Here is a 26,116-nt window from a genome sequence, read left to right as displayed (position 1 = left end):
GACAAGGTTTTGTCATCATTAAACTTATATTAAAGTTTTTCTTCATTACCCATTCAAGCCGTCTCCAGCCATTATTAGTCTCAAAGTGGGTTCCTCGTCATCGAATTTTATTTCAAATTTGTAATAGCCATTTTGAAATTAGGGGCAAGGGCTGGTCCCAGTTATTTAGCTTGGAAATCTGGTCACCCTAATAAAGAGATAAATTAACACTGTAACTTATGTAGATTTTTTGCTTTAGTTTAGTTAGGGTTAAGCTTTACCATACTTAATACTATCAATAAATAAACTTATAATGTTATTCTATGACCTAACGTTGGGCCTTTTTAAAAACTTTGATAAGCTTTTAATATTTTGTTGTACAAAATGTCTACTAAAGTATTATTACATCTGCATTTTGTTTACATCCATTGAAATGAAGTGCATGCACATGCATATTTAAATAGGAAGGTGTGCATGTATTTTCAGGATAAGTAATAGTTTGAATATTTATGTTTAATTAGCAATACCCATTACTAGGTATGGATTTTTAGTTCTGATCTATACAAGCAGCTTGCTTTGATGAGAAATTAATATTAGTTAAGCCTAATTATCAACCTTGAGATTGAACACCAGAGAGCACATACAACATTTAGGTTTAATTATCAAATTATGGTTTGGAAACAAGAGGGCATAAACTGTAAAAGACAAGGTTTTAATTACTCTAAAAATAAAGTATAACTGCTGCTTTTTGTGACTGTTATTATTTGCTGCAATCCATATTATGTGAAAGAGTTTACCTTCTGGGATCAGCTCTTCAATATCTACAACTTCCGTTTCATTATAGTGAATGTACTTCACCATATACTTGTGGTCATCCAAGACATCCTCTACCCTTGCTCTATACCACAGACCATCAGAATACCGTGCCAAACATGGAGCATCTCTTTGTAACACACTTAAAATAAAATGTCTTATTTGTAAAAGATATGCAGTATATCTAAATCAAACATCTGTTCAAGACAAAACCAAGAAACTGTTTTGCTACAAATGTAAAAAACTATAATGAAATATGTGTAATGTATCTCATTTAAATAAACTTGTATACTGAATAACACCAAACAACCTTTTCTGTTACAAAATTCAAAACTGTAAGTGATAAAGTGCATTACATCTTATACACAGATAAGTAGGAAATAAAATCAAGAAACTCTTTTCTGTTACATAATGCAAAAACTGTAAGTTCTTAATTGCAGAATAATTATGGTGCATGAGACAATTAAAATATGTAGAATCACACAAATGGAAGACTTTGATTGAATATCAAGAAACAGCTACATATAACTGCTTGTCTCAGTCAAATAGCAGCAGCCAGTTTTAAACTGGAATAGAGTAAGATCCTGAACAATCATTGTAATGTTTCATTCAAACAGCAGTAGCCAGTTTCAAACTGGAATAGAGTAAGATCCAGAAGAATCATTGTAATGTCTCAGTCAAACAGAAGTAGCCAGTTTCAAACTGGAATAGAGTAAGATCCTGAAGAATCATTGTAATGTTTCAGTCAAACAGCAGTAGCCAGTTTCAAACTGGAATAGAGTAAGATCCTGAATAATCATTGTAATGTCTCATTCAAACAGCAGTAGCCAGTTTCAAACTGGAATAGAGTAAGATCCAGAAGAATCATTGTAATGTCTCAATCAAACAGAAGTAGCCAAAGTGTATATTGTTGTGTAATATACATGATGTTAACGGTCAAGGTTACGCCTGTGATGTCACCATTAGGTGTATTTAAATAGCATGTATTGTTGTGTAACATACCTGATGATGTCATGTTAATGGTCAAGGTTATGCTCATGAAGTCACTGTTAGGTGTACATAAATGGTGTGTATTGTTGTATAATGCACCTGATGATGATGTTTACAGTGTTTTAGTTATAGAAATGCCTTCAGTACTTTTTTTTTTTTACTAGTATGCATAACATGTATACCAAGCTAACTTGGGTGGTAAAAAAAATATTGTAAACTTTATTGTTTTTACTGATTGGATAACCATACAAACGTACATGGGTAAAAAACACACCAAAATAAGAGAAAATAGGCATGGTTATTCAAAGGGATTTGTGAGAGGTAGGAGGAAAGTAAAAAATCTATTAAGTTTTTCAAATATTTCATTTCATCATACAATTTTTTATGATAAAGCAAAACATGAACATAATAATAGGAAGCATTTATTAAACGTTTTAGAATCTTCAAAATTCCATCATCAGTAATATAGAGGTCATATGCTTGCCAACATTCTTCTCTGTCACCACAAACAGAACTGGATTGAACAACTGTCCTTTAAGCTTCAAACCTGTTCTCTAAAGAAGGTATGTTGATTACGTTGATGATACATTCCTTATTTTCCACCATACTGGTCATATCCAGTACTTTCTTGACTACCTTAATTCACAATACTCCTCTATACACTCCACTCATGAAGTTGAGACGAATAACTTTATCTCCTTTCTGAACGTTCTTGTTAACCATGATGCTAATGGCTTTTCAACTTCTGTCTATCGTAAAAATACATTTACTGGCCTTTCACTCAGTTTGACAGTTTTATACCCTTCACTTTCAAATGAATCTTATTTTCTAACTACTAAACAAGGATAACAAACTTACCCCTTCTTATCTAGCCCTTCACAAAGAAATCTCTTCCATGCAAAGCATTCTCCTTCGATAAAACCAAATACCCTAAACATTTCTTGGAGAAAATAACTTTCTCATTCTTAACTAATTTGTTTGTCAAACCACTTAAGATACCCATTGTACTCAAACTTCCCTTATACACCTGTTTACCATTTCTTGAAAGACAGCTCTCTTATCATGACACAGTTGAAAAAATTATGTAACTCTTACTATCCTCCAAGTGACTTACAAGTTATTATGAAATCAAAATTCAGACTAAAATATTTTTTCAGCTACAAAGGTCGTTTGTTGTCTGCCCATTGTTCACGTCTCGTCTACTTATACACACGTGGAGACTGTAAGACCTCCTATATTGGTGAAACCAAACATCACCTTAAAGTACAAGCATGTGAACACATGGGTATATCTATAAAAACTGTTATAAACCTCCAATATCTATCAATACAATACAGAACATCTGATTTCCCTCTAAAACTTTAAAATTCTCTCAGCAGCCAAACATGATACTGAACTTCTAATAAAAACTCTTCTTCTTCCATCCATAAACAACACACAGTCTTCACTGGATTTAAATCTATTTTAATTTAACTATTTCATTTGTGCCACAATTTTTCATTTTCTCTTGTTATACTTTGTATATTCAAACTATTTATTTCTTATGTATATCATATTTCTGTTGTAATTACAAATTTTATTTGTTTGTTTTGTACCTTTAGATTACTGATGATGGAATTTTGAAGATTATGAAATGTTTAATAAATACTTCCTATTATTACGTTTGTGTTTTGCTTTATCATTAAGTTACATTTTACAAAAAGTGAGTCGATTACTACTATACATTTTTTTATAGAATTAAGGAAGAGTTATGTATCCAGAAAATTAATATATACCAAAGAAAGTTAAACCAGCCAAAACTTAAATTCTACAAGGTGTTTTAATGTGTTTTTTAAAATTTATCCTTCCTGTGAAATTACTATAAAATTATTATTTTCACAAATATGACAACACACCTGTAGTCAGGATCTAGAAACTCTCGCAGTTCAGGCAGCTTTATGCGCTCTCCATGTGAGTACCTTAATTATTCAGAACAAGAACACAGATAAGAAATAATACATGTTATAAAAGTTAGTTTAAAGTACAAGAAATAAGTGTATGAATACCAATACAGTTTATCACTTCAGAATATGACAATGTTGTAATACTACTAATACAGTTTCTCATTTCAGAAAATGAGTGTATGAATACTAATAATTTCTCACTTCAGAAGATAATGTGCTTGAATACTAATACAGTTTCTCATTTTAGAAAACAAAATACTGGAATCCATTACCACCTGAAATGTATGTGCAATAGAGATATTCAGAAGTACAGTGCTTAGTAAAAAAATTAAGTGATATTTGGGAATTTTTATTTAAAAAGTCTATATACAATAATATATGCAATTAAATTAAATACAAAAGGCTGGTACAAAACTGGATTTCAAATGAATATCAAAATATTGTAAAGGAAGTCCAAACTGACTTAATTCTGAAAAGGCTTTTAGATTTCCATTGTCTGAATACCAGCTTCAGCAAGTAGACTCTTGATTTCCGAGACACAGCTAAGATAGTTTGATGAAACTGTCGTTGAAGTATTACATAACTTTACATTTCACAGAAAAGGCTGTGTGAGTGCTTAACCTCAGAAACATTGTAAGTATTACATTGAATAATACAGCAGTGTTGATATTATGTTGTTTATGTACAAAACATATAATTTGCATAAAATTGATAAATGTGTTTATGTGGGTTAATGCAGAGAATAAATGTTTTTAAGGTTAAAAATTTAGAAATGAGCTGCTAATAATAATAATATCTCTAACAATCATCTTAAAAACTAGAGAAATGAAGAGATTAGAATAAATCTTCTCACAATTATTTTAAAATTAAAAACTACAGAAGTTAACACTTTTCTATTCTGAAAATGTATTTCTGATAGATACCTCTATACACAGAAATACTATCTTCCTGGTATGTCTGCCTATGAGATATGCATGCCACTGACCTTGGGCTAACTCACACCTAAATACACGAGTTTAATGTGAGCTGTGCTAGTGCATGATGGCATCATCATACAATTATAGCCCTTCATGCGCAGTAAATCTCCTTAAGCACTTAAAATTTAGACAAGTTCAATCTTAGATGAAATAAAACAAAAATGTGCACCAGAAGTACAGGGGGCAGGAAGGAACATGTGAAGGGGGTGAGCATTTATAGAATATACAAATGTTAACTTCCAAGACAATAACTCCCCTCTGGACACAGAAATGCTAAGATTCCACACTGAAGTGGTGGAGGGATTGGCACAAAATCTTAAACCTAGATGAGCTCCATTCAGAAGGAGCCCAAAGGGAAAGACCATGGAGTATGACACCTGATGGAAGTAGCTCCATAGAGGCACACCCATGGAAGACTGCATCTTGTCTTTAACAGGGTACACTCTTTGCCCAGTAAAAAAGAAGGGAGAGGCAAAAGAGTCTGAAGTGTCACAAGGATCGGCTGAAAGTAATCATTACCAACCAAGTGCCTGCACACAAATGTGTAGTGTGCCTGGGGCTCAATCAGATAGTATAGTGTGTGCTCACCTCGACTCTACTGAACAGGTTTTGGTTGCAGAAGGAGGGCACATTCCTTATATTGGATATCTGTGTGGGATGACCCATGCTACACTGACAGTGTCACTACCACCCCACTTCTCCATGGTCCACCATCTCAGAGGCAAAGAAAAGAAGAGAGTGGAAAGGACAGGAGAAGAAAACACTCTGTGGTACCAGGCAAGGTTATAGCTAGTGGACAATAGTGCCTGATAACCAGTAACAGTGGATACTGACAAACCATGGTTGAACAACCAGGTAAAAAAGCCATAAAGATGGTTCATGGTACGATGACCGAGAAGAAAGAAGTGGTGGATGGACCAAGTATGAAAGATCTGCCAGTTATGCCGATAGACAGACAAAGTGGATGGGTGACAGGAATGTAAAAGAAGAAGAATACTACATGGTTGGAGAGTGTGGCCTAATGGGCTATGGACCAGACAAATCCCACACGTGAAGGTGAAGGAATGATATCCCTTGATCTAAAAGGAGATGTGTGGGGTTGAAGTAATAGAGTAGGGATATTGGGTAGAGTAATGGGTGGAGTCTGAGACACTAAGCAAAGAAGCAGAGAAAAGTAAGGTTGAGCTGGTCAAAGAGGTGCCACCAATAAAACTCAACAAGGAGTGTTGTGTATCAAGGTATCAAAGAGAGGAACTGAAAGAGGAGTCAAAAAAGAGGAGAGGTGTACAGAAAAATGTAAGATCAGACCTGACTGACAGCATTGACAGTCAGAGCCAAAGGATGAGGAATTGGGGACCAGAAAAGAGGAGGCTTAGAGTTGAGAAATGTGACAAAGGCATCTATGAGAGGTATGCACAACTGAGAGTAGACTGAATGAAAACTGGGGGTGGAAAGACCTTTCTGTGGACAGAAGACAGTCCAGCCAAGAGCGGTGGTCTGTCAGAAGGTTCATAGCTCTTGATAGGTAACACAATGAATCCAATGTGAATGAGCTTACAAGAGTAGACCTAATGCCTGAAAGCAAAGAGTCCTGGAACAGGTATCCCCTTGATGGTTGATGTAAGAAACAACAGTGGAATTGTCATAGTGGACTAGATTTAATTGGTCCATCAGAAATGAGAGCATGTCCAACAAACAGCGAGAAGCTCAAGCACATTCATGTGTAGTAAATTTCTGACCTGTGTCCAAATATCAGGTGTCATGTCATCATTCAGAGATGAGTCCCAACCTGAGAAGGAAGCATTGGTGAAGAAATGGAGATCTATACTGGAGGGTAGCAAGAGAACTCAGGAAGTAGTATTGCCATGGTCTAGCCACCATGACAAATCTTGTGTAGAAGAAAAGGTTGGTTCACAATCAAAGAAAATGGATCCAGAGAAAGATTCCACTGGTCCTGCAATGTTCATTGGGAGAGGTATGTACCCCAAGGAATGAGAGGTTTCAGGGAAGCCAGAGTCCTCCAAAAGTGAAAGAACCTCTCACACAGGATGAAAAAGAGAAGCACAAATTGTGTTGACTGAACACTTCATTTCTGGCAACAAAAAAAGAGAAGGTTGAAATCAGCTGAGATGAAAGTAGAAGAAAATGCCCAAATGTATCAAATATTGTGAGAAAGGACTTGGATACTTGGACAAGCCACCCCAACCAAGTAGCCTCCTATAGAAGAAGAGAAGTGTGAAAGGTGTGGAAATGGACTAATAGGAGACAATCATCCATATAAAATTGGAATCTCACACCCAGGCTGTGAAGGGTAAGCAAAGGTCTTTGTGACATGACTGAATATATAAGAGGCCGATACAATACCAAATAGAAGAGCATGGAACTGGAAGATGTGATTCTGATGGATAAAATGCAGATAATATCTGGAGGATGGGGCAATCAGAATATGGAGGAAGGAAGCCAAAACATCAACCTTGGTCATCCACAAGCCAGGTGAAAAGGACCACTAGAGACAAGAAATTCTCCATCCAGAATCATGGAATAAACAAAAAGTGATGAAGAGATGAGAGGTCAATTACTATATGCCAGTCCCCAGTCTTCTTGGGGACCTAAAAAAAGCAACAGTAAAAATCCAGAGAAGGATCATATATCATCTTTATGGCATGATTGGCCAAAATACCTGATACTGTCTCCTTAAGACATCAAAGATAAGATAAACAGGATTGGAGGGAAAAGAAAAGGAAATGGAAAGAGGGGGGTGAAGAAGAGAAGTGGAGAGAAAGACAATGGGTGAGAACTTGAAGAACTCATCTGTTGGTAGAAAAACTGTGACCAAAGGTTGGCAAACTGAGACAGATGAGTACCCAACAAGACATGCAACAGACCTGATGATTGGTATTTGGAGTACAGGAAAAAGAGAACAGTCTGAAGATGTGCAACGAGAGGTTAAGGTGTAGACTGACACAGTTGAGGAACTGGAATTGAAGGACAAAATTGTGGGAGGTGAGAAAGCAGGGAAGATACAGAGGACTGATGTTGGGCCACCTTAGCCTGAGTTTTCAGTGAATGAGGAACACCACCGAAGACATCTGGGTGAAGAAAGGGAACATAACAAAGATCATACAGATAAGAAGTAGGTAGGCATACATTAGTAAGGAGAGTATCCCTACCTAGCAAGTTTCAACAGCAGAGGAACCAAGTAAGTAGGGATAGTGCAAAAAAGTAGTACAGGCCATAGTGGTAAAAAAAAGGAATGAACCTGCTCTAAAAACCCTTCTGGAGTACAGTGAAACCCGTATGTGTATCATTATCATCCACGACAGTTGAAGTCACCATCACTTGAGAATTTGTGATAATAATTACAGCTTTTGAAACAAAAGCTAAAATAATATGAAAACCAAGTACAGTGAATAATCACAAATCTCAACATACTGAACTTAGACATGAAATCTGAACACATCTGTTAAATGCAATGCCAAGGAAAAGAATGAGATTATCATCAGTACAAGAACATAGGAGGGGATATTGAGTATTTAGGTTGTGTCACCCTCCTATTGGTGGAGAGCTATTATTGCATGATGACATCATGATGCACCACTACAGTTTACTTTAACCCTTTTACCATGGAAAGCAACTATAGTCGACAGAAGATTAAGTGTCATTGACAGCAAAGATAGACTTTTCTCCACAGCTGTCAAAAACCTTTTCCCTCTACAGCAGAAAGTGACAACCTTCCATGAGCTTGAATCAACTGCCAGACAAATATGTGTGCTTACATCTGGCAGAATGAGTGGGAAACAAAAGTTTAAACAATCCTTCAGCTGGAGCCCAGATAGAAGAAGATAAGAGGCACCCACATCATCCAAGCACAGAGATATCAGCTGATTGTCATATTTTCTCTGTGTTTTTACCATAATTTAGGTAAGTTATTGATGACATAATGTCAATGTATGCAATGTGTGTCATTTATATCATAATCCACAACACAGTGAAATATACTGATAATTTACAATGGTTTTTGATGGACGTTAATTGTGGACTAACTGTGAAATCTAATTCAGCAGTGAAAGAGTTAAACACAGAAATCTAAGTGGGACTTATCTCAAGGCTAGTGGCATGCAAATATCAGAGGCAGGCGTGTGCAAGGAAGATAGCATTTCTGTGTATAGAGGTGAGTTATCATCTCAGAAATGAACTGATTAGAATAAATCCTCTTCTCAACAGTTTTAATATTATGAAACAACAGAGTTTAATAAAGAAAACCTACCTGCAATTTTCATCAGAAAACTTACACTTTCCTTCAAGATAAAATGAACAGGGCTTCATGGCATTGCAGATTGGGTTACAAAACATTACACTGACCTGTATAAAACAAAACATGCACAATAAATAAAACAAGTAATAATACATGAAACTCATCTGTCTACTGAAATATTATGACATGATTTTGAATTGGTACAAAACATTACACTGATCTGTATAAAATAAAACACGCAAAATAAATAAATAGTTTGATTTCAAGATATTTTTGAATTTATTCCTCAACACATAACTGTCTTTACCCACAAACAGGAAACTGACACAGAATGACAGATTTGAAACATCCTAATCCATTTGAAGAGGAGTGTAAATGCAATTTAGAAAAGTTTTAAAAATACTGTTAAGTAATGATAGATGAATATCAAAAGGAGGCTTTATCCTCACGAGCCATCAAACTGTGAGGGAGAAAACAATCAGGAGAAAGGAGAAGATATGTAGAAGGATATAGAATATGTGAAACATCGATGGCAAATAAACAGATCATCAATGTCCACAGGCGAATAGGAGAAGGAAGAAAGACATAAGGGAAGGTGAAACAAGGAGCACTGGGAGAGTGGCTTGAATGTAGGCAAAGTGAAGCAGTGCAGGACCATATTAATATCCCCATCCAGAAGGGCAGCCCACCACGGTGGATGACAAATCTGAAGAAACACATCCACAGGCAAAGTGTACTAGAGGGAAATACCTGTGGGATCGAGAAAAACAAAAGGTGTAGGACAGGACCACTCAAAAATCCAAGACCGAAGAGACAGAAGACCCCCAATCCAAAAGTCAAGAGAGGATATCTGCATGATGAAGAACAGTGGGTTGATCAGGGAAAACCTTGGACCCAGAAACCAAGAATGGAAAAATTACATTTGCATTGAGAAACTTCCATGTAGGAAGTGCAAATGAAACAAACCAGAAAAGAGGCTAACCCTTGGGAGAAGCCAGAAAACCAGACATGAAGACAGAGGACAGAAAGGTCTAAGTGAAATACCAGAGCCTAAGGGTGGCAAAGAAGACAGAGGAAAAGGTAACAGAAGAGGAAGTTGGAGCTGAGAAGTCACAGAAACCACAGCTGAGACAGCCAAGAAAAAGCTATCAGAAGGACTGAACACAAGTGTCAATGAACGAAATAATTTGAAGAAAGAGAATGGGAGGATAGACAAATATGTAGGTCCAATCTTGGCTGAAAACATCGGTAGCCAGAGCAAGAAGATGAGGAACCGAAGACCAGAACCAAAGCAATTTGTGGTTAAGGGATGTAGCAAAAGCATCAATGTGAGGAGTACCCCACTGAAGTCAAAGCCACTGGAAAACAAAAGGATCCAGAGACCACTCCATTGGATAAATGTTGTCTGGAAAGAAATCTGATCCACGACAAGAACAAAAGCACGCGGAATATAACATGCAATGATAGGAATATTGAGTGTATGGGCCCAAAAAGAAGATCCAACATACGAAAATGGAGGGATGAAGAACAGTGCCACCCTGGTGATTAAGATAAGCAACAAATGAAGAAAAGTCAGAATGGATCATTACCAGACGATTTCTGGCCAGATGGAGAAAAATGAATCAAAACATGCCCTACAGCAAGAAGCTCCAGAATGTTGATAGGATAAGACCTCTCGGCTGCAGGACAGAAATCCTGCGAATTCCACTGACCTAAAGGGCTAAGGCTACCATGGAAGATCACATCCCCAAAAGCAATAGAACTTCACAAGCTGTAATCAAACTGAAAACCTATTGAACAAGCAATCTTATTTGTAACAAGCAAACAGCAGCCAGTTGACCAAATAAAGAGGAAAGCACAACCCAAGAGCATATAAATGACAAACAAATGCCTAGAATGCCTGACATACAGGGCCGAAGCAAGTCTGAAGGGCAGTGCTTGAAACAGAGAAACCAGCCCATGGAGAATAAACCAAAGAGAGGGTCATGAGTGACAAAATATCAGGATATGTAAAGAAGCATTCATGACATTCCTCTTTCATCGATAGACCTGGAGAAAAAGCTCACCTAAGGGTGAGAAACAACTCCAAGGTAAAACGAGGAAGATTGAAAATTAGAATGAGGCAGGACAAACCTAGTACAGGCCACCAGTCTCCTGTTTGGTGCAAGGATAACAAACAGCCTGGAATAAAAGCCTGGGGAAAGATGATGAACAGTTGCAATGGCCTATACAGACAGAAATTCCTGTATCACCTCGGACAGATGCAGGGTGGTGGCAGGATCCCAAGTCATGGGGAAGGAAAAAAGTACCAGGTACAAAGGAGGTAGGGAAGGAATTGGATGACAAGTCCCTCTGATAAAATCCAAAGAACCCGTGGAACTGTAGTGAAAGATCACCAAAGGGTAACAATATAATATAGTCAAGCTCCCAATGGACTGGATCCTTCTGGTTAGTCTCCAGTACAGTTGGTGACATACCCATCAATGTTGAATAAAACGATGAAATGAGAAACCCCTATAAGGGGGAAAGGGATAGGTAGATAAGGACCAGGACGGGAAAGAAATGGGGGCATGTTGTGGCTCCAACTGTGACAAATGTGCAACTAAAGAGGAAAGTGTTGATGCACAGATTATACACAAGTTTCCAAAGTCACAGATACACGATTGAAAATATATCATCAAAGAAAAATACAAAAATCCCGAACAGAAAGAAGTGGCAAAAGAACCCGGGACAAGGTCGCATCATGACCCAGAAAATCCCAACAACAGTAAATTCACAAGTGTAAGACAGGAGCCGTAGATGAAAAATGAGCCAACATGGAAGTAATCAGGGATCATAGGAAAATGGAGAATTGAATAAAACATAACATACCTGAGAAATCATGTCGAAAACTGATGTATTAGGCCTAGCTGATTCTGCAGGAGGGGTAGCGTAAAACACAGCAAAATCCGGGGTGTAAAAAGGCTATCAAAGCTTCATCGGCCCAAACAGATTCAGATGGCTCAGGAGGATTAGTAGTTCACCCATATAACAAGCAATCTCACAATGGATAATAGCAGAGAAATTCAACAATGGGTCTCCCCCACCTGCAGTCTGTGAAAATAGTTCTAGGGGTAGACACCCGAAGTGGGAACATGAACCTCATAATTCACTGTAGAGATACATAAATCAAACAAAAGTGTTTGATGTGAAATCTGCAAGAGGAAAAAAAAAAGACTGGAAAATTAAGTTAAATTAAAAGATTTCTTAAAGTAAAAAAAAATAACAATAATGAAGAAATCCCACTTTGGCAATTAAACTATGAAAATCACAATTCACACGAGGAGCACCAAGAGAAAAAAATGTCTGAACACGAGTACTGCCAAACAAGAAGTGATAGTTTGGCAGACTTGAATAGAGGGAGCTACATGCATCATGAGAGTATGTTGCACTCTTATTGGTGGAGGGTTGTTGCATGATGATATGCATGAGAGATGCATTGGAATCACTCAATTCCAATGGAGGGGAGATAGAAGGCTTGTGGCATGCATGAAAAAATTGCATATAGAGGGCAGCACTGAACGAGAATAGCTATTCATGTGAGAAGAGGTAAGGTACTGTATTGGAATCATTATCTTTATTATATGTAGGAGAATGTTATGTTCTTCTAATGAAACATTTAAGTGAAAATTCTAAAAATAAATCTTAATAAGAACTTTAAAAGTTTACATTATGTAGTTTGTTAAAATAACCTTTATATCCTCAGGAGTTTCTGGAGAAGTTTTCTGTTCCACATGGTATGAAAGAACTATTGCATTATGATATGAGAGTTCACCCCACTCTCGGCTAAACGGAGCTCGACATTTGGTGCCTGGGAGAGATGACAACATAACCATGATATCTTCATCATTATCCTGATCTGAACTGCTGATTCTAGTTTCATTTTTAGGTTTCTGTAGGTCAGTAGTTGAGAAGGAAAATCCTTCATCTAAAGAAGCCATTTCTGCCTGGAAAAGAAAAAGACGAAAAATAGGTTTAAAATAAGTTCATAACTATGCACATATTGTGATCAAACACATCTATTAGGTCGTTTAGAAATTAATATAACTTTTTTTTTTTAGATGAAAAACCCAAACAACTTGTATATCAAAACAAAACATTTATTAAATGAAATAGTCTCCATTCTTATGATTGATACTTTTCCATCTTACAGTCAGGTTGTTAATTCCCTGATTAAAGAAATCACTTGGCTTTGAAGCAAAAACATGTTTATGTCCTCTTATACCTTCCACACTTGCATACGTTTTCCCATTAAGATGGTGTTGCAGCGAACGAAAAAGATGGTAATCTGATGGTGCCATATCTGGAGAATATGATGGGTGGGGGAAAACTTCCCAACTCAAATCCATAATCTTGTGTTACATCAAACGTGTCACATGTGGACATACATTGTCATGGAGAAGAAGGGCACCTTTCCCATTGACGAGTAAAGGGTGTTTCTGATGAAGGGCTTGATTTAAACATTCCAGCTGCTGATTATAGATCTCTGCATTGACAGTTCACTGTGGATTGAGGAGTTTGAAATGAATTACTCCTTTGATTTCCCACCAAATGCAAAGCATCCCTTTCTACAGATGGAGTCCAGGTTTTGGGGTTAGAAGTGGTTTTTGTCTAGGACCGAGCCATTGTTTTTGGTATTTAATATTCGCATATTGAATCCATTTTTCATCACCATTGACAATTCAGTCCAAAAATGGTTCACACACATTACGTGCCAGAAGAGACGAAGCAACATTCACACGTTGGAAATGATGATCATTGGACAGTTCATGAGGCACCCAAACACCTTCTTTATGGAGTTTTCCCATATTACTTAGATGTTTACGTATTGCTTCATGAGAGATATGCAATTTCAGGGCCAATTCATGAGTGTGTTGCCTTGGGTTAGACTCAACAAGCACCTTCAGAGCATCAATATCAATTCCAACATGTCAGCCCTGCCATCACAGTTTTTAAAGCTAAAGTCACCTGAACAAAATTTGTTGAACCATCGTTGACACTTACGAACGTTTAAAACATTTGCATAAACTTCTTTGATATTCTTTGTGGCTACAGAGATGTTGTTTCCCTTCTTGTATTCAAACAGCATTACATGCCAAATGTGTGTCTCATCATATGCCATCATTATAAGGGATTAGAGTGAACTAAACTTTACACATTATATAGGTTACAGTAATGTGATGTTTAGGCAGTTCGTTTACCTATTATACGTGATGTACAATTTGAATGAAAGCGTTTCAAAATATGACATTCATTTCTTGATGACCTAATATAAAGTTAAGTCCATAATTATGCATGTTGTGACCAAACACATATGTGAGAATACGTTGTGACCAAAAACGTTAGGAGCAAGGCAATCACAGGTCTTAAATACAAAATTCTTCATCAGTAAAAGCTATCCTATTTCAAAGTACAACAACATTTCTTTATAAGGACAGCATCTCCAATGATTACATCACTAAAAACTAAAAAGAAAATGACACAGGTTGTGTTAATAAAACTAAAACCAATGAGGTCACAAAAATAAGCAAATCTGTTGATTCTTGAAAATGTTTTCTCACTTCAATAACTGTAGAAGCTATTACATTTTCACATAAGTTAAGGAATGTAAACCTGTGAGTTGGTGCTTTTAGGACTGTGTTTAGAGGTTTGTTCACTAGCCAGGAATTTGAAGGTAGTTCAAAACCAGTGGTTTCCAAACTGTGTTGCAACACACTAGTGTGTGACAGCAAGTTGCAACAGTTTCAACAAATAAAAAACAAATACAAACATACATAAAAAATTTATTGAATGTGGTGGCACAAGTTCCATGCAAATCAAGTGGGTTTGGGTGTCGTCAGTAAAAAAAATTTGGAAACCGCTGTTCTACACATTCAAAGGTTCATCAGGTGGCATTTTTTTTTATTTTGAAAATAAACCATTCAACAATGTTTAAATAGTAATCATACATTAAATGTCACTCAAATAAAGAATAGAGTACACCTTACTTACACATAAACATTATCTGTTAGCTTGTATTACTGTTGTAAAAGAAATTTGTTTGGAAAATGAAACAGTATAATATGCTAGTTTTTTCTCCAATTTTCCCTAGCAAAACATTTGACTAAAAAACTGCCGACTGCCAAGGTTATGTTGTGTCACCCTTGTTTGTTTCGTTTTCATATCTTTTTAGAATGCTTAAGCTAATAGCATGAAATTTGGTATACACCTTTTACATAACATTAATTTGTACTTCAAATAATTTCTTCAAATTTAATTTTTCTAAGTAAAATATAACATTCTAGGTATAACATATAAAGTATAAAATTCTAATCTTAGTATTTTTAACATCTAATAACAGAAAAATTTTGAAATCATGATCATGGCCTAAATAACATCCTAATGATTTTATGAAAGTAAGCAAAGTCAAAATGATATAAAGCCATTTTGTCTATCAATATCTCTTTCTGTACCAGACAAGAAAAACCTAACCTAAAGTCTAAAACCCATTTAAACAGCAAACTTCAAGGCCAAAAGATTCAGCAGTTTAGTAATCTGTTACAACGTTATATAGATATTCAGATCACTTAACTTCTGAATCTTGTGACACTATTTCCTTATTTCTCATATTCTTTCCTGTTACAGCATAACAATGATCAACATATCATATACATCATGTTCTACAGGAAAGAATATGAGAAATAAGGAAATAGTGTCACAAGATTCAGAAGTTAAGTGATCTCAATATCTATATAACTACACCATAACAATGATCAACATATCATATACATCATGTTCTTCAGTAGAAATGACCAATTAGTAAAACTTGAATTACATTTCATGAACTTCAAGGCCACAAGACTCATAAGATGGACCAATTTTACAAGGGTGTGTGCTTGTGAAATAGAACAAATAATACTTTAATCATGTAATTCAGCATTAAAAATGTTATTTATCATTGTCAGGGATAACTTTAAGTTATTTCAAAAACAGTTTAATATTTAAATATTTTTTATTTTAGTTTTGGTGGAGTATGTGCTAGTTTTACCTGAAAACGTGCAAATTCGGCATCCATTTCAGTTAGACCATCTGCATTTGGATTACATGATTCACTTTTTTCATCAGTGGTTTGTTGAATTAATTTATTCACAGATGAACACATACCTTCTGTGTTGGGATTATAAGATTCAAATTTTTCATCAGTGGCTTGTTGAATTAATTTATTTTCTGCTGAACACAGACTTTCTAGAAGAAAGAAAACTTCTTTAAACTTTGTTTTAAATAGACATACATATGTATCAGAAACTATGAAAAAGTAGCAATTATAAGTGAGGTTATACACTAGGTTTTTTTTTATCTTGTTGATGTTTTTCTTTTTAAATACAACATAAAAGAAACTAATCGTTTTTCATCTCCTTAAACAATCAACACAATAATTCTCAGTCTAGAAACCAGTAGGCTCATAACTGTATTCCATTCTTAGAAATACAAACTTTGAGAAACATTTTCTTCAGATTAATTTCTAGCTTAGTAAGTAGCATTGTTTTTGGGGTAGCAGTACTATAATGGTGGTTTCTGAAAGACTCATTCTTTGATTTTTTGTTATATTAATTTTTAAGCTTAGTCATAAGTATTGTTTAGAGGTATCATCATTATAATGGTGGTTCCTGAAAAACTCATTATTGCAAGTGTATTTGGTTAGTACTTTGAACCATAAGGACTAGAAATTAAAAGTGAAGAACTATCAACAAAAAGAAAGTTTGTACAATTAAAAAAAATCCCAATATTGAAAGTGACTTTGAAGGAGAAAATGGTGTTCATTAACAAAAAAGTGAATAGTCTTTGAAAAAGGTTCAGAAGAATATCATGGAGTTTACTTGTTGATCATGCTTTCTGCAAGAAATATCAATCTGCTTTGGGGACAGTCTCAGAAATCAAGAAAACCAAGCTAGGTGAGATTACAGATATTAAAAAAAAGAAAACCAAGCTAAGTGAGATTACAGATATTTAAGGTTAACATTTTTTCTAACTGAAAATGTATTTCCAATAGATACTTACCTCCCACACATAAAGCTTTCTTGACTTATATTGCCCTCTATCAGTGCAAATTTTTTGCTCACCACTAGCCTTACTACTCCCACTTATTACTGCATACTAACATGCAAATGATCATGCAGTAACCCTCCATCAATAGATTTATGACACTACCCCTATTGTAACTAGTGCCCTCTATAATCATGTTAATCACTTCAAGATTGGTTATAACCAGCCAAACAAATTCACACTGGAAATGGGAAGGACAGATGGGAAATGTGAGCAGAGGTAAATATCCATCGGAAATACATTTTCACCTTAGGAAGTGCCCAAAGGAAGACCATGAGGTGTGATAAGGAAAAAAACAACACACCAATCGCACCACTTCTGAGCCAGATATACTCTTTGCTCTATAGTAATGTGTGAGTAATAGTAAGGTGGGAACTTGGAAGGGTTCCAAAAAAAACACAGAAATAATGGGACCCCTGATGTAGAGTGGCTAGGACATGACAGACCGTAAATGGGAGTTCAATTTCAACCAACACTTGGCAGCAGCTGGAATGGTACATCAGGTCATAGGTAGAAAGAGAGTCCTCTACCTTTCACCTCAAAAATGGATACCAGCAGGGCAGAAAGAGGAGCTTCTGTACCAAGAACCCATCTCTGCATGTGTGCACCGCCAACACAACCAACACCAGAGCCACCAGGAATCGACATCCGGCACATGATAAGAAGGAGGAGAGCCTAGGTAGGCATTGGGAATTTGACCGACCAGTCTGCAGTAGGAGGAGGACACCCAGTCTCACACAAGTGGGAAGTTAACATTTTGCTAAACTGAAAATATATGTCCAATATGTCCTCTCACACTTATAGCTGTTACTCAACTGCCAGGGTTAATTCCTTTGTCCATCTAAGCACTGGTCTAATCTTTTTCTCCCTTGCTCCAGTTTTCTATATCCCACTTAATTGCCCTTGGCAATATCTGTCTCATGACACTCTCCACCTATGTCAATGCACCCTCTATCCTGGTACTGAATATAACCACCCCATTTAGATAATGTTATCACATTTTTGAGACTGACTCCAATCCAGTCTCTAACACCGGCCCTTAATGGGGAGAAAGGGCAGGAGAGTGCAAAAGGAGGTAAAAATTATTGGAAATACATTTTCAATTTAGGAAAATGTTAACTTCCAAGTCATACATACCTCTGCTCCCACTTATAACTAGAATACCACACTGAGATGGTTGAGGGGCCGGTGAGAGCATTATCCATACAGAAAGCATCTACATAGATCATGAGAATGTCAATAGAATATTGGCACCCTAGTGGGGGGAACCACACTACATCCAGAACAGGTACGCTCTTCACCCTAAACTTAATTTCTGTATTGTGGGTGGAACAGAACATGAGTGATCCTCACTATAGGCCAGCCCCAACCAGATAGCTGAGGTTCTACTACTCTGGGTTGGAAATAAGGGAGTCTTTGTCCCTATATCCTACACTGGTGGCTAGAGCAATTGGACCACAACGTTATATATATATATATACATGTATATACATACTTATGAGTGGATCCCAATCTCTAGCCATAGAGTGATGCATTCCAAGCCACCAGAATCATAAAAAGAAAGTAAGTGGACAAACCTTCTCTTCCATCTGAAGAAGCCAGAAAGGCAACACCTCAGGCTCGGAATGATGGGATCATGTATGCCTAACTCAACCAAAGGAAACAGAACTCATCTGGTCTGGAATTATGAACATTCATCCTCACTCCCAAACCATGTGAGTCAAAGTACGTTACATTCCACTTGCCCCGGAATTATAGGGAGGACGTGGAACAACTGTGCTCAACCAAGGACCCAGGACAACTCCATTTTCGGAATTATGAGTAGATATTGGACCCTTTTCCATGAACAATGTACTGAATCTATATTGATCAACAGAAGGGCCATGCACACCCCAACCTAATAGTGAAGCATCAAATTTGAACCAGTATTACAAGTAGGCTCCTGCAGAGACTGTTGCCACTCCTACAGACATCTGGGAAAAACATCCAGAGATGTGGGGAGTAGGCCCCCTAACTTCGCCCTCTTCTTAAAGAGTGAAGGAATTAATTGTGACACTCTGGAGGAAAAGCTTCTGTCCACCACCCCCAGCGACTGGAAACCGGGTGTGGTAAGGACTCCCTAGCTCCAATAGTATAATCTGGGAGAGAGGATAATGTGCACTGGGGAGCCCTGAGGAACAGTGCAACAGGTGAACCAAGTTCCTTAACCTTTTCAATGCAAACCAACCCGGATTTATTCAATCTGATAATTGGTAGGGATGGACATGATACCCTTATTCTTTACTCATCATAGTCCATGAGAAGTGGTCCAGCATAGTACATTAATATCACCTGGTCAGCTCCTAGGTGGTTTTATGGAACAGCTCATTTCTACAGAGCCTGTTGCAACCTGTATAAAGAATATTGAATTAGTGATTATTAGTGTAGAATTGGTTTGATAAAAGCACACCTGCCTAGGCAACACTTGCCAGAAAGTGGGATCTTGTGAAAACATGTTAAGGGACCCTGAAAGGTAGCAATGAAAATACTCACCCCCCTCTGTATAATCTAGCAGAAATGGTTAAGATAGCTACAGGGGGTAGGTAAAAATCCTCAGATGAAGAGCTTGCCAAATCATGCAAATAATATGAGATAAAGGAGGAGGTCCACATACCAGTTACACAATGACCTCCAGCAGGCAATTCGACCAATCTGCTAAGGACATAGAATTGTGACAAATCTGATTAGACATGACTCACAGAAGATCCCTCACGTTCAAAGAGAGCCCGGGATAAAAACATCTCTAACATCTCTAAAGGCATAAAAGCAGGCAACCAAACCTTAAAGACCCTCACAGAATATGACTACAATCGAAATCTGATCAGACATAGAAGTTAGAAATAGTGATCAGATTAATCGGTAAATAGAACTTTAAACATTTTCCTGTCTGACAGTGTCATGGGTATGAAGAACTGGTCTGAGGATGTAAAGAGAATGAGAAGACAGTCTGAGGACAAACATTGCAAATCACTCTAACTGGTGATGTCTGTAGGTCAGCAGCCTTGAAAAATAAACCTTCAGGTAAAGGGGATATATGGCATATAAGTCAGGTCACAAACAGGTGTTGAGAAAGAGCATCTAATGTAATCTTAATATACCTTTTAGGTAACTGGAATGGACATTTGGGACCAAGGATCCAAATAGACAACTCTGAAAGCTACAAATCAGGTCCAATGATATTCTGGTCAGTTTTGACGTCACAGACCTATTTACCAATGTTCCAACCTCAGAAACCCTTCACATCACCAAACAACGACTCCTGAATGACAACTCTCTACCACACAGAACTGACATGAAGGTAGACACCATCAAACTAATGACTATTTGCCTACAATCAACTTATTTCCAATACAACGAGGAATTCTAGGAACAAACAGATGGTCTAGCCATGGAATCACCACTCTCTCCAATTCTAGCAGACATTTTCATGGAAGACTTTGAAGAAAGAGCCCACTCATCCACACATATAAAACCACGTTTTTAAAGACGTTATGTTGATGACACCTTCATTATTTGACCAGCCTTCTTAGAACATCTTAATTCTATAGACAAAAGAACCCACTTCAGCATGGAAATAGAGAAACAAAACAGCCTACCATTATTTGACATACTCATCAGCAGACAAGAGAGAAAAATCACCACAACTGTATACAGAAAATCCACCCACATAAACAGATACCTACACTTCCAGTCCTATCATCAAACCTCAATAAAACGTGATATAATTCAATACCTAAACAAGAGAACACAAAATATTTGGGATAAGACATCCATCAAAACAGAATGCCAAAAGATTGTAGTGTTTTAAACAGAATGGTTACAACCCCTCTTTCATCAAAAACTCCATGAAGAAGACCACTACAGAGAGAAAAGATCAGAAAAACACTACCACTACTACCATTTACCTCCCCTACCTGCAAAATTTCAGTGAGAAACTCAAATGCATAGCCAAGAAATTCAACATAGAAGTCTGGAAATCCTACAAGACAATAAGATCCATTCCAGTAAAAACAAACAGCAACCTACCAATAAGAAACTTAAAAATGTCATTTATGAAATTCTGTGTTCCTGCAACCTAACATACATTGAAAAAATGGGAAGAAGACTTGCGACAAGAAAAAAAGAACATAAAGACAGTACAAGACTCATGAAAATTCAGCCATTGCAGAACACACCATGTCAAATGGTCATAAAATAAACTGGAAAGAACTAGAATCATCAAAACAGACAAATTTTGAAAGACAAGAAAAATTAAAGAATCATTTTACATTAACACAATTAAACCTTCACTAAACAGAGATTCCAGATTAGAGATGAGTAACCTGTGTCTACCACTGGTTGAATCTACAGGAAACCTCTCCACCAATCAGAAACAGGGATAAACCGACCAATCATAACACACTCTCCACAATCCACCAGAATGCTATAAAGACCGACTACACCATACACACACTGACCTAACGACGAAAGGTGGAAGACTTTTGAAATGTTGTCTCTACACAATGTTTTAGCCCTTCTTGGTCTTCAGTAGGCAATGACTGCCTTTGTTCTAGGCTTATTAAGGGGAAAATCATCAGGCTTCACTCTGATATTTCCATGGTGGTGTCTTGTGTTTTTCATCAAGGAGACACTTGGTTCAGGGCTCCTTTTTTTGAAGTTTTGGATCTCCTTTCTTGGGACCATTCCTGTCTTATCATCTTACTAGCTTACCATGTTTCAAGGATGATGCTTGTGGTAGCAGGTCATTTGTTTCAATCCTAACTGATTCTTCCAACAGAATAGATGCTTTTACAGAAGTATAGAGGAAGCCTCTTTGTCCGTGCATAGACGTTGGAATTCCTGACTGTTGGTATATGCACCCCATCCTTGAGGGAAGGCATTTGTGAAGAGATGGAACTCTGGAGAAGGTGGCGGTAGAGGAACTCGTATCATAGTAGTGTCTCGACTTAACAACCCCTCAAGATCGAAGAATAATCCCGACTAAGGAAACTGGGAAAACCAGTGAATTAATGTTTATAGTCACTTGGTCGCATAAAGACCATTAAAAGGATCTCTTGTGCTCTCGTTCCAAAGGCGTAAGGGATTTAAGTGATGGCCACATTCCTAGAAGAGAAATAACCATCCATGCAGTGGAAGAAGGAGAGGTGAGTAAGATCCTGGCATCTTATTCATAGCATTGAGCCAGATGGGAGTCTACTGAGCCCAACCGAGAATCGAGTTGAAATATAAAAAATACCCAGACTGATGACATATTGAATTGGAGCAAGTATAGATATCAGCCCTTAAAATGAAGCCTGCTTTGGTTATTTCTGAAAGTAGAACCAGGATGTGATGTTCTGACAATTGACGAGATGGTGTCTGCAGTAACCAATCATCCATGGAATGGTGTGTTCACAGTGCGATGGAATGGAAGTGAAGAGAAAAACTCGTATGATACGGCCAAACCCATGTGAAATCGAAACAAGATGACATGGCCTTTTACCTATGACCTGTCGTGAAAGGGTTACGAGTTTCAAGCCAGAACCAGTCTTCATGTCCTTTCGTATTACAAGTTAGACAGTTGTGCTGAGAAGTAAGTTGAAAACCAGCTATATTTCTTAAACAAGTATACTTGGATTCTTTAGAATAATATGTTACAATTGTTTTACTTATTTTTAGCATATTATGCTAATCAAAGCCTAATTAAGTAAGGATTGTGTGATGACTTGACATACATATTCCTATCAATTTATTCAACTGTTATCATATATATATAAATATGAAACATTAGAACTTGTATTTTTTAGTGATACTTGTAGTTGTAAGGAAGAAGAAAAGAAGTGAACTTAATGGGTTAAAGTACATTCTCTCAATTTGCTTGTTTTTTACAATAAAACTGATAATGTTTAGTAATTTGCAAGTGATACTTTGAATTTCTAAGGAAGTAATTTTAATAAACAATTACTTTCATACAGAAAACTATATGACGTGTTTTCATTATCCTTTAGGTAAAAATGCAACATTTTTACCTTTGGTCAAATGTATTACTTCTTCCAAGTTGGCTTTCAACTCTTCCAAGTCAGATATTTGGTCCTTACTGGCAGTTGCTAAGGCTGATATGACAGTCTGAAGCTAGAAAAATTAAAGAGGAAGTTTTGTGTCAGCTTTCAGTATTAGTGATTAAGTCTGTTGAATTTACTTCATGATAAAGTCACTTGATCTTATACTAAATCACAAGAGTTCTCTCAAAAAATTACAAGTTAGCTTTTACAAACTCAACACTAAATCTTAATCATATGCATTTCAAAGTTTTAAACATATGTACAGTATCTAAAAATCAAGGAAGGAAAAATGGAAGCTTTACAAACAAAATTATTAATTTAATGAAACTAAATAAATAATACAAAATACTCGTTAAAACAAATTAACTTTCACATAAACTGTATTTAACACAGAAAGATATATATTTAAAAAACAGGAAAACAAACAAAATACTCTTTAAACCAAAGCAATCTTCACATAAACTGGATTTAACACATTAAGATATATATTCTTAAAAATGGAAAACAAACACAATACTATTTAAAACAAAGTAATCTTCCCATAAACAGGATTTAACACCATGTATTTACAGACCAAGTCACAAAACCAGAGGAAATCATGTAAACATTTTACCTAGTGACTCCTACATTATATCAATCATCTATGTTAACTCTGGATGATCAAGCCAGTGAAAATAGAATTTAACAATGATTCCAAACTGCTTTTTCTGAGAAAAGGAAACCCATCATTTGAGAAGACTAGTGTGCAGTTTTTTTTTTAATAGAGTCAAACTTGACCTTTATTTGTTATTCTGTGCCTCAAGAGTTGGAGCTGCTGCCATTACATTTTATTTTACATTAATAATATTTACAGGGCAGTAAAATAGGAAATGTTTGCTTATTACATTAAATTATTTGATATTTCTAACAATGCTGTGGATGTTTAGGTACTACAGAATGATTTAAATCAGTTGATAAGTTGGAAAAATATTTGGCAAATTATTTTTAATTATAGTAAGTGCAAGGTAATACATATGGGTTATCATTATTTGAATCACACACTCAATATCGATGTCAACTCACACTCACTAGTATGGCTGAAGAAAAGGGCCTTGGTATAGTACTTAATAAATCACTTAAGCCACTGGGACAGTGATATGTTCGAGTAGCAAAGCCAGTAAAATTTTAGTGTGTAATAAATTATAGACATATCGATTATAAGACAAAAGAAGTTATTATCTCTACACAAGTCAATAGTTAGGCCTTAGAATACTGTCTTTAATTTTGTTCTTGATACTTATCTAACTTCTAAGAAAGGATACTAACTTAATAAAATGAGTTCAGAGAATGGCAACTAAGATCACTTTTGAGAATGATGGGTTATCTTAAGAAGACAGGTTAAGACAGTTCTGAAACAGTTTAAATTACAATACCACACTTCATGTTTTAAAACCATAGACATAATTTGTTAAAAGCTTATCTAGATAAAAAGAATAATAAAATTAAAACATGTCTTAAACCTACTCATAAAAAAAATATTGCTTCTTCTTTTCCTTTTTGTGGCTGGGCAGATCTTAAAACCTCAATTTCTGCAGCTGCCCAATGAGAGGTGAGGGTAAGAAAACACAACAGGGATGGAGGGAATATTGTACTTTGTGAACTGTCTTGATCAGATGGTTCTCCAAGTTAAATTTAAAGGTAATGATATATAATGGTAAACCATGCACCTCAAACTCATGGGGTACAGAGAAACTGGGACAATTTGATACTTTATTGTTTCTTATTGTCCTTGGAATCAATAATTTCCTGAAAAATATAATTGGGTTAAGTTGTTAATTTTCTTGGTGATGGGTGTGAAAGGGCAGCCTTGAAACTTGAGACAAATTAGTCCCTAACTGCCTATATCACTATATGTTAAATGTTAACACAATACTTGTAAACTTTTTGAATTTAATGCACCACTTTGTAAAAGTAAACACCAATGTTTTATTATTATTTTAAATGTTATTTGAAGATTTTTTTCTAAAATAGAATAATTTATGATAGGTACATATAACGACTTGTAAAAAAAAAGACACTGGGCATGATATTGATACTAATACTAATAATATTAACTTTGTAAGACCAGTATCTTCTTCTGTCAGAACATAGAAATATTATTGTGCTTTCGCTGCTAACATTTCTCGAACTTGATCAATTTGTTTATTATAATGTCACTATACACAGCGTGGTCACAAGTAAATAGACACCACCTTTCCAGAAAAAATGAAAATTTTCAGTCATATTCACATGAATTGATATATTTATAATTTAATTAATATCTAGTAGATCTTCCTTTCACTTTGTGGAGTTCATTGATCCTTTGGGGCATCGTGAGAATCATCTCGTCAGTTTTAGATTGTGGGATTTTCGCCCACTCTTGCTTCAAAACTCGGAGTAGATCGCTCTTCGAAGTTGGTTTTTTTATTGTTTCTTGACTTGCCAGTCAAATATGGCCCAGAGGTTTTCAATGGGGTTCATGTCAGGAGATTGGCTCGGCCAGGGCAACTTCTGGGTACCATTTTCTTCCTGCCACTTTTGGGTGTTTCTAGCAGTGTGACACGGTGCTCCATCTTCCTGGAATAATGTTGTGTTCTTGTCTACGAAACCCGAGGAATAAAGTGGCAAGAGTCCTTCCTCCAATATGTCGACGTATTTTGCAAAATTTATGTTGTCAACACACTCCACTAAGCTTGAACTCCCACCAACCCAAACAGCTCCCCAAACCATCACGCTGAAACCACCATGCTTCACAGTTGGGTGCAATCTGTTGAACCAAAACTCTTGGTGAGGCATTCTCCAGACCCATATCCTTCCACTGTCCGAAAATTGAACGAATCTTGAATCGTCTGAGAACAATACGGTCTTCCAAAAGTCCAGAGGCTTGGTCATCATATCACTTGCCCACTTCTTTCGTCTGACTATGTTGGCAGATCTTAA

The 26,116-nt window shown here is 36.4% G+C and overlaps 1 protein-coding gene across 1 annotated transcript in view; it reads right to left on the bottom strand.

The window, feature by feature from the left end:
- LOC106467778 (zinc finger CCCH-type with G patch domain-containing protein-like) overlaps positions 1 to 26,116 on the bottom strand; it is a 48,604-nt gene that overhangs the window by 20,904 nt on the left and 1,584 nt on the right. The window contains exons 2-7 of the mRNA XM_013928155.2: positions 23,126 to 23,228; positions 16,024 to 16,220; positions 12,689 to 12,943; positions 8,970 to 9,064; positions 3,678 to 3,740; positions 777 to 934 (exon numbers count right to left, since the gene is read on the bottom strand). Coding sequence (XP_013783609.1) covers positions 777 to 934; positions 3,678 to 3,740; positions 8,970 to 9,064; positions 12,689 to 12,943; positions 16,024 to 16,220; positions 23,126 to 23,228 — 871 coding nt within the window. The remainder of the gene's footprint in view (positions 1 to 776; positions 935 to 3,677; positions 3,741 to 8,969; positions 9,065 to 12,688; positions 12,944 to 16,023; positions 16,221 to 23,125; positions 23,229 to 26,116) is intronic.

Source organism: Limulus polyphemus, unplaced genomic scaffold (assembly GCF_000517525.1).
Source record: "Limulus polyphemus unplaced genomic scaffold, Limulus_polyphemus-2.1.2 Scaffold2737, whole genome shotgun sequence".
Classification (NCBI taxonomy): domain Eukaryota; kingdom Metazoa; phylum Arthropoda; class Merostomata; order Xiphosura; family Limulidae; genus Limulus; species Limulus polyphemus.
This window is presented reverse-complemented; position numbering and strand designations above follow the sequence as displayed.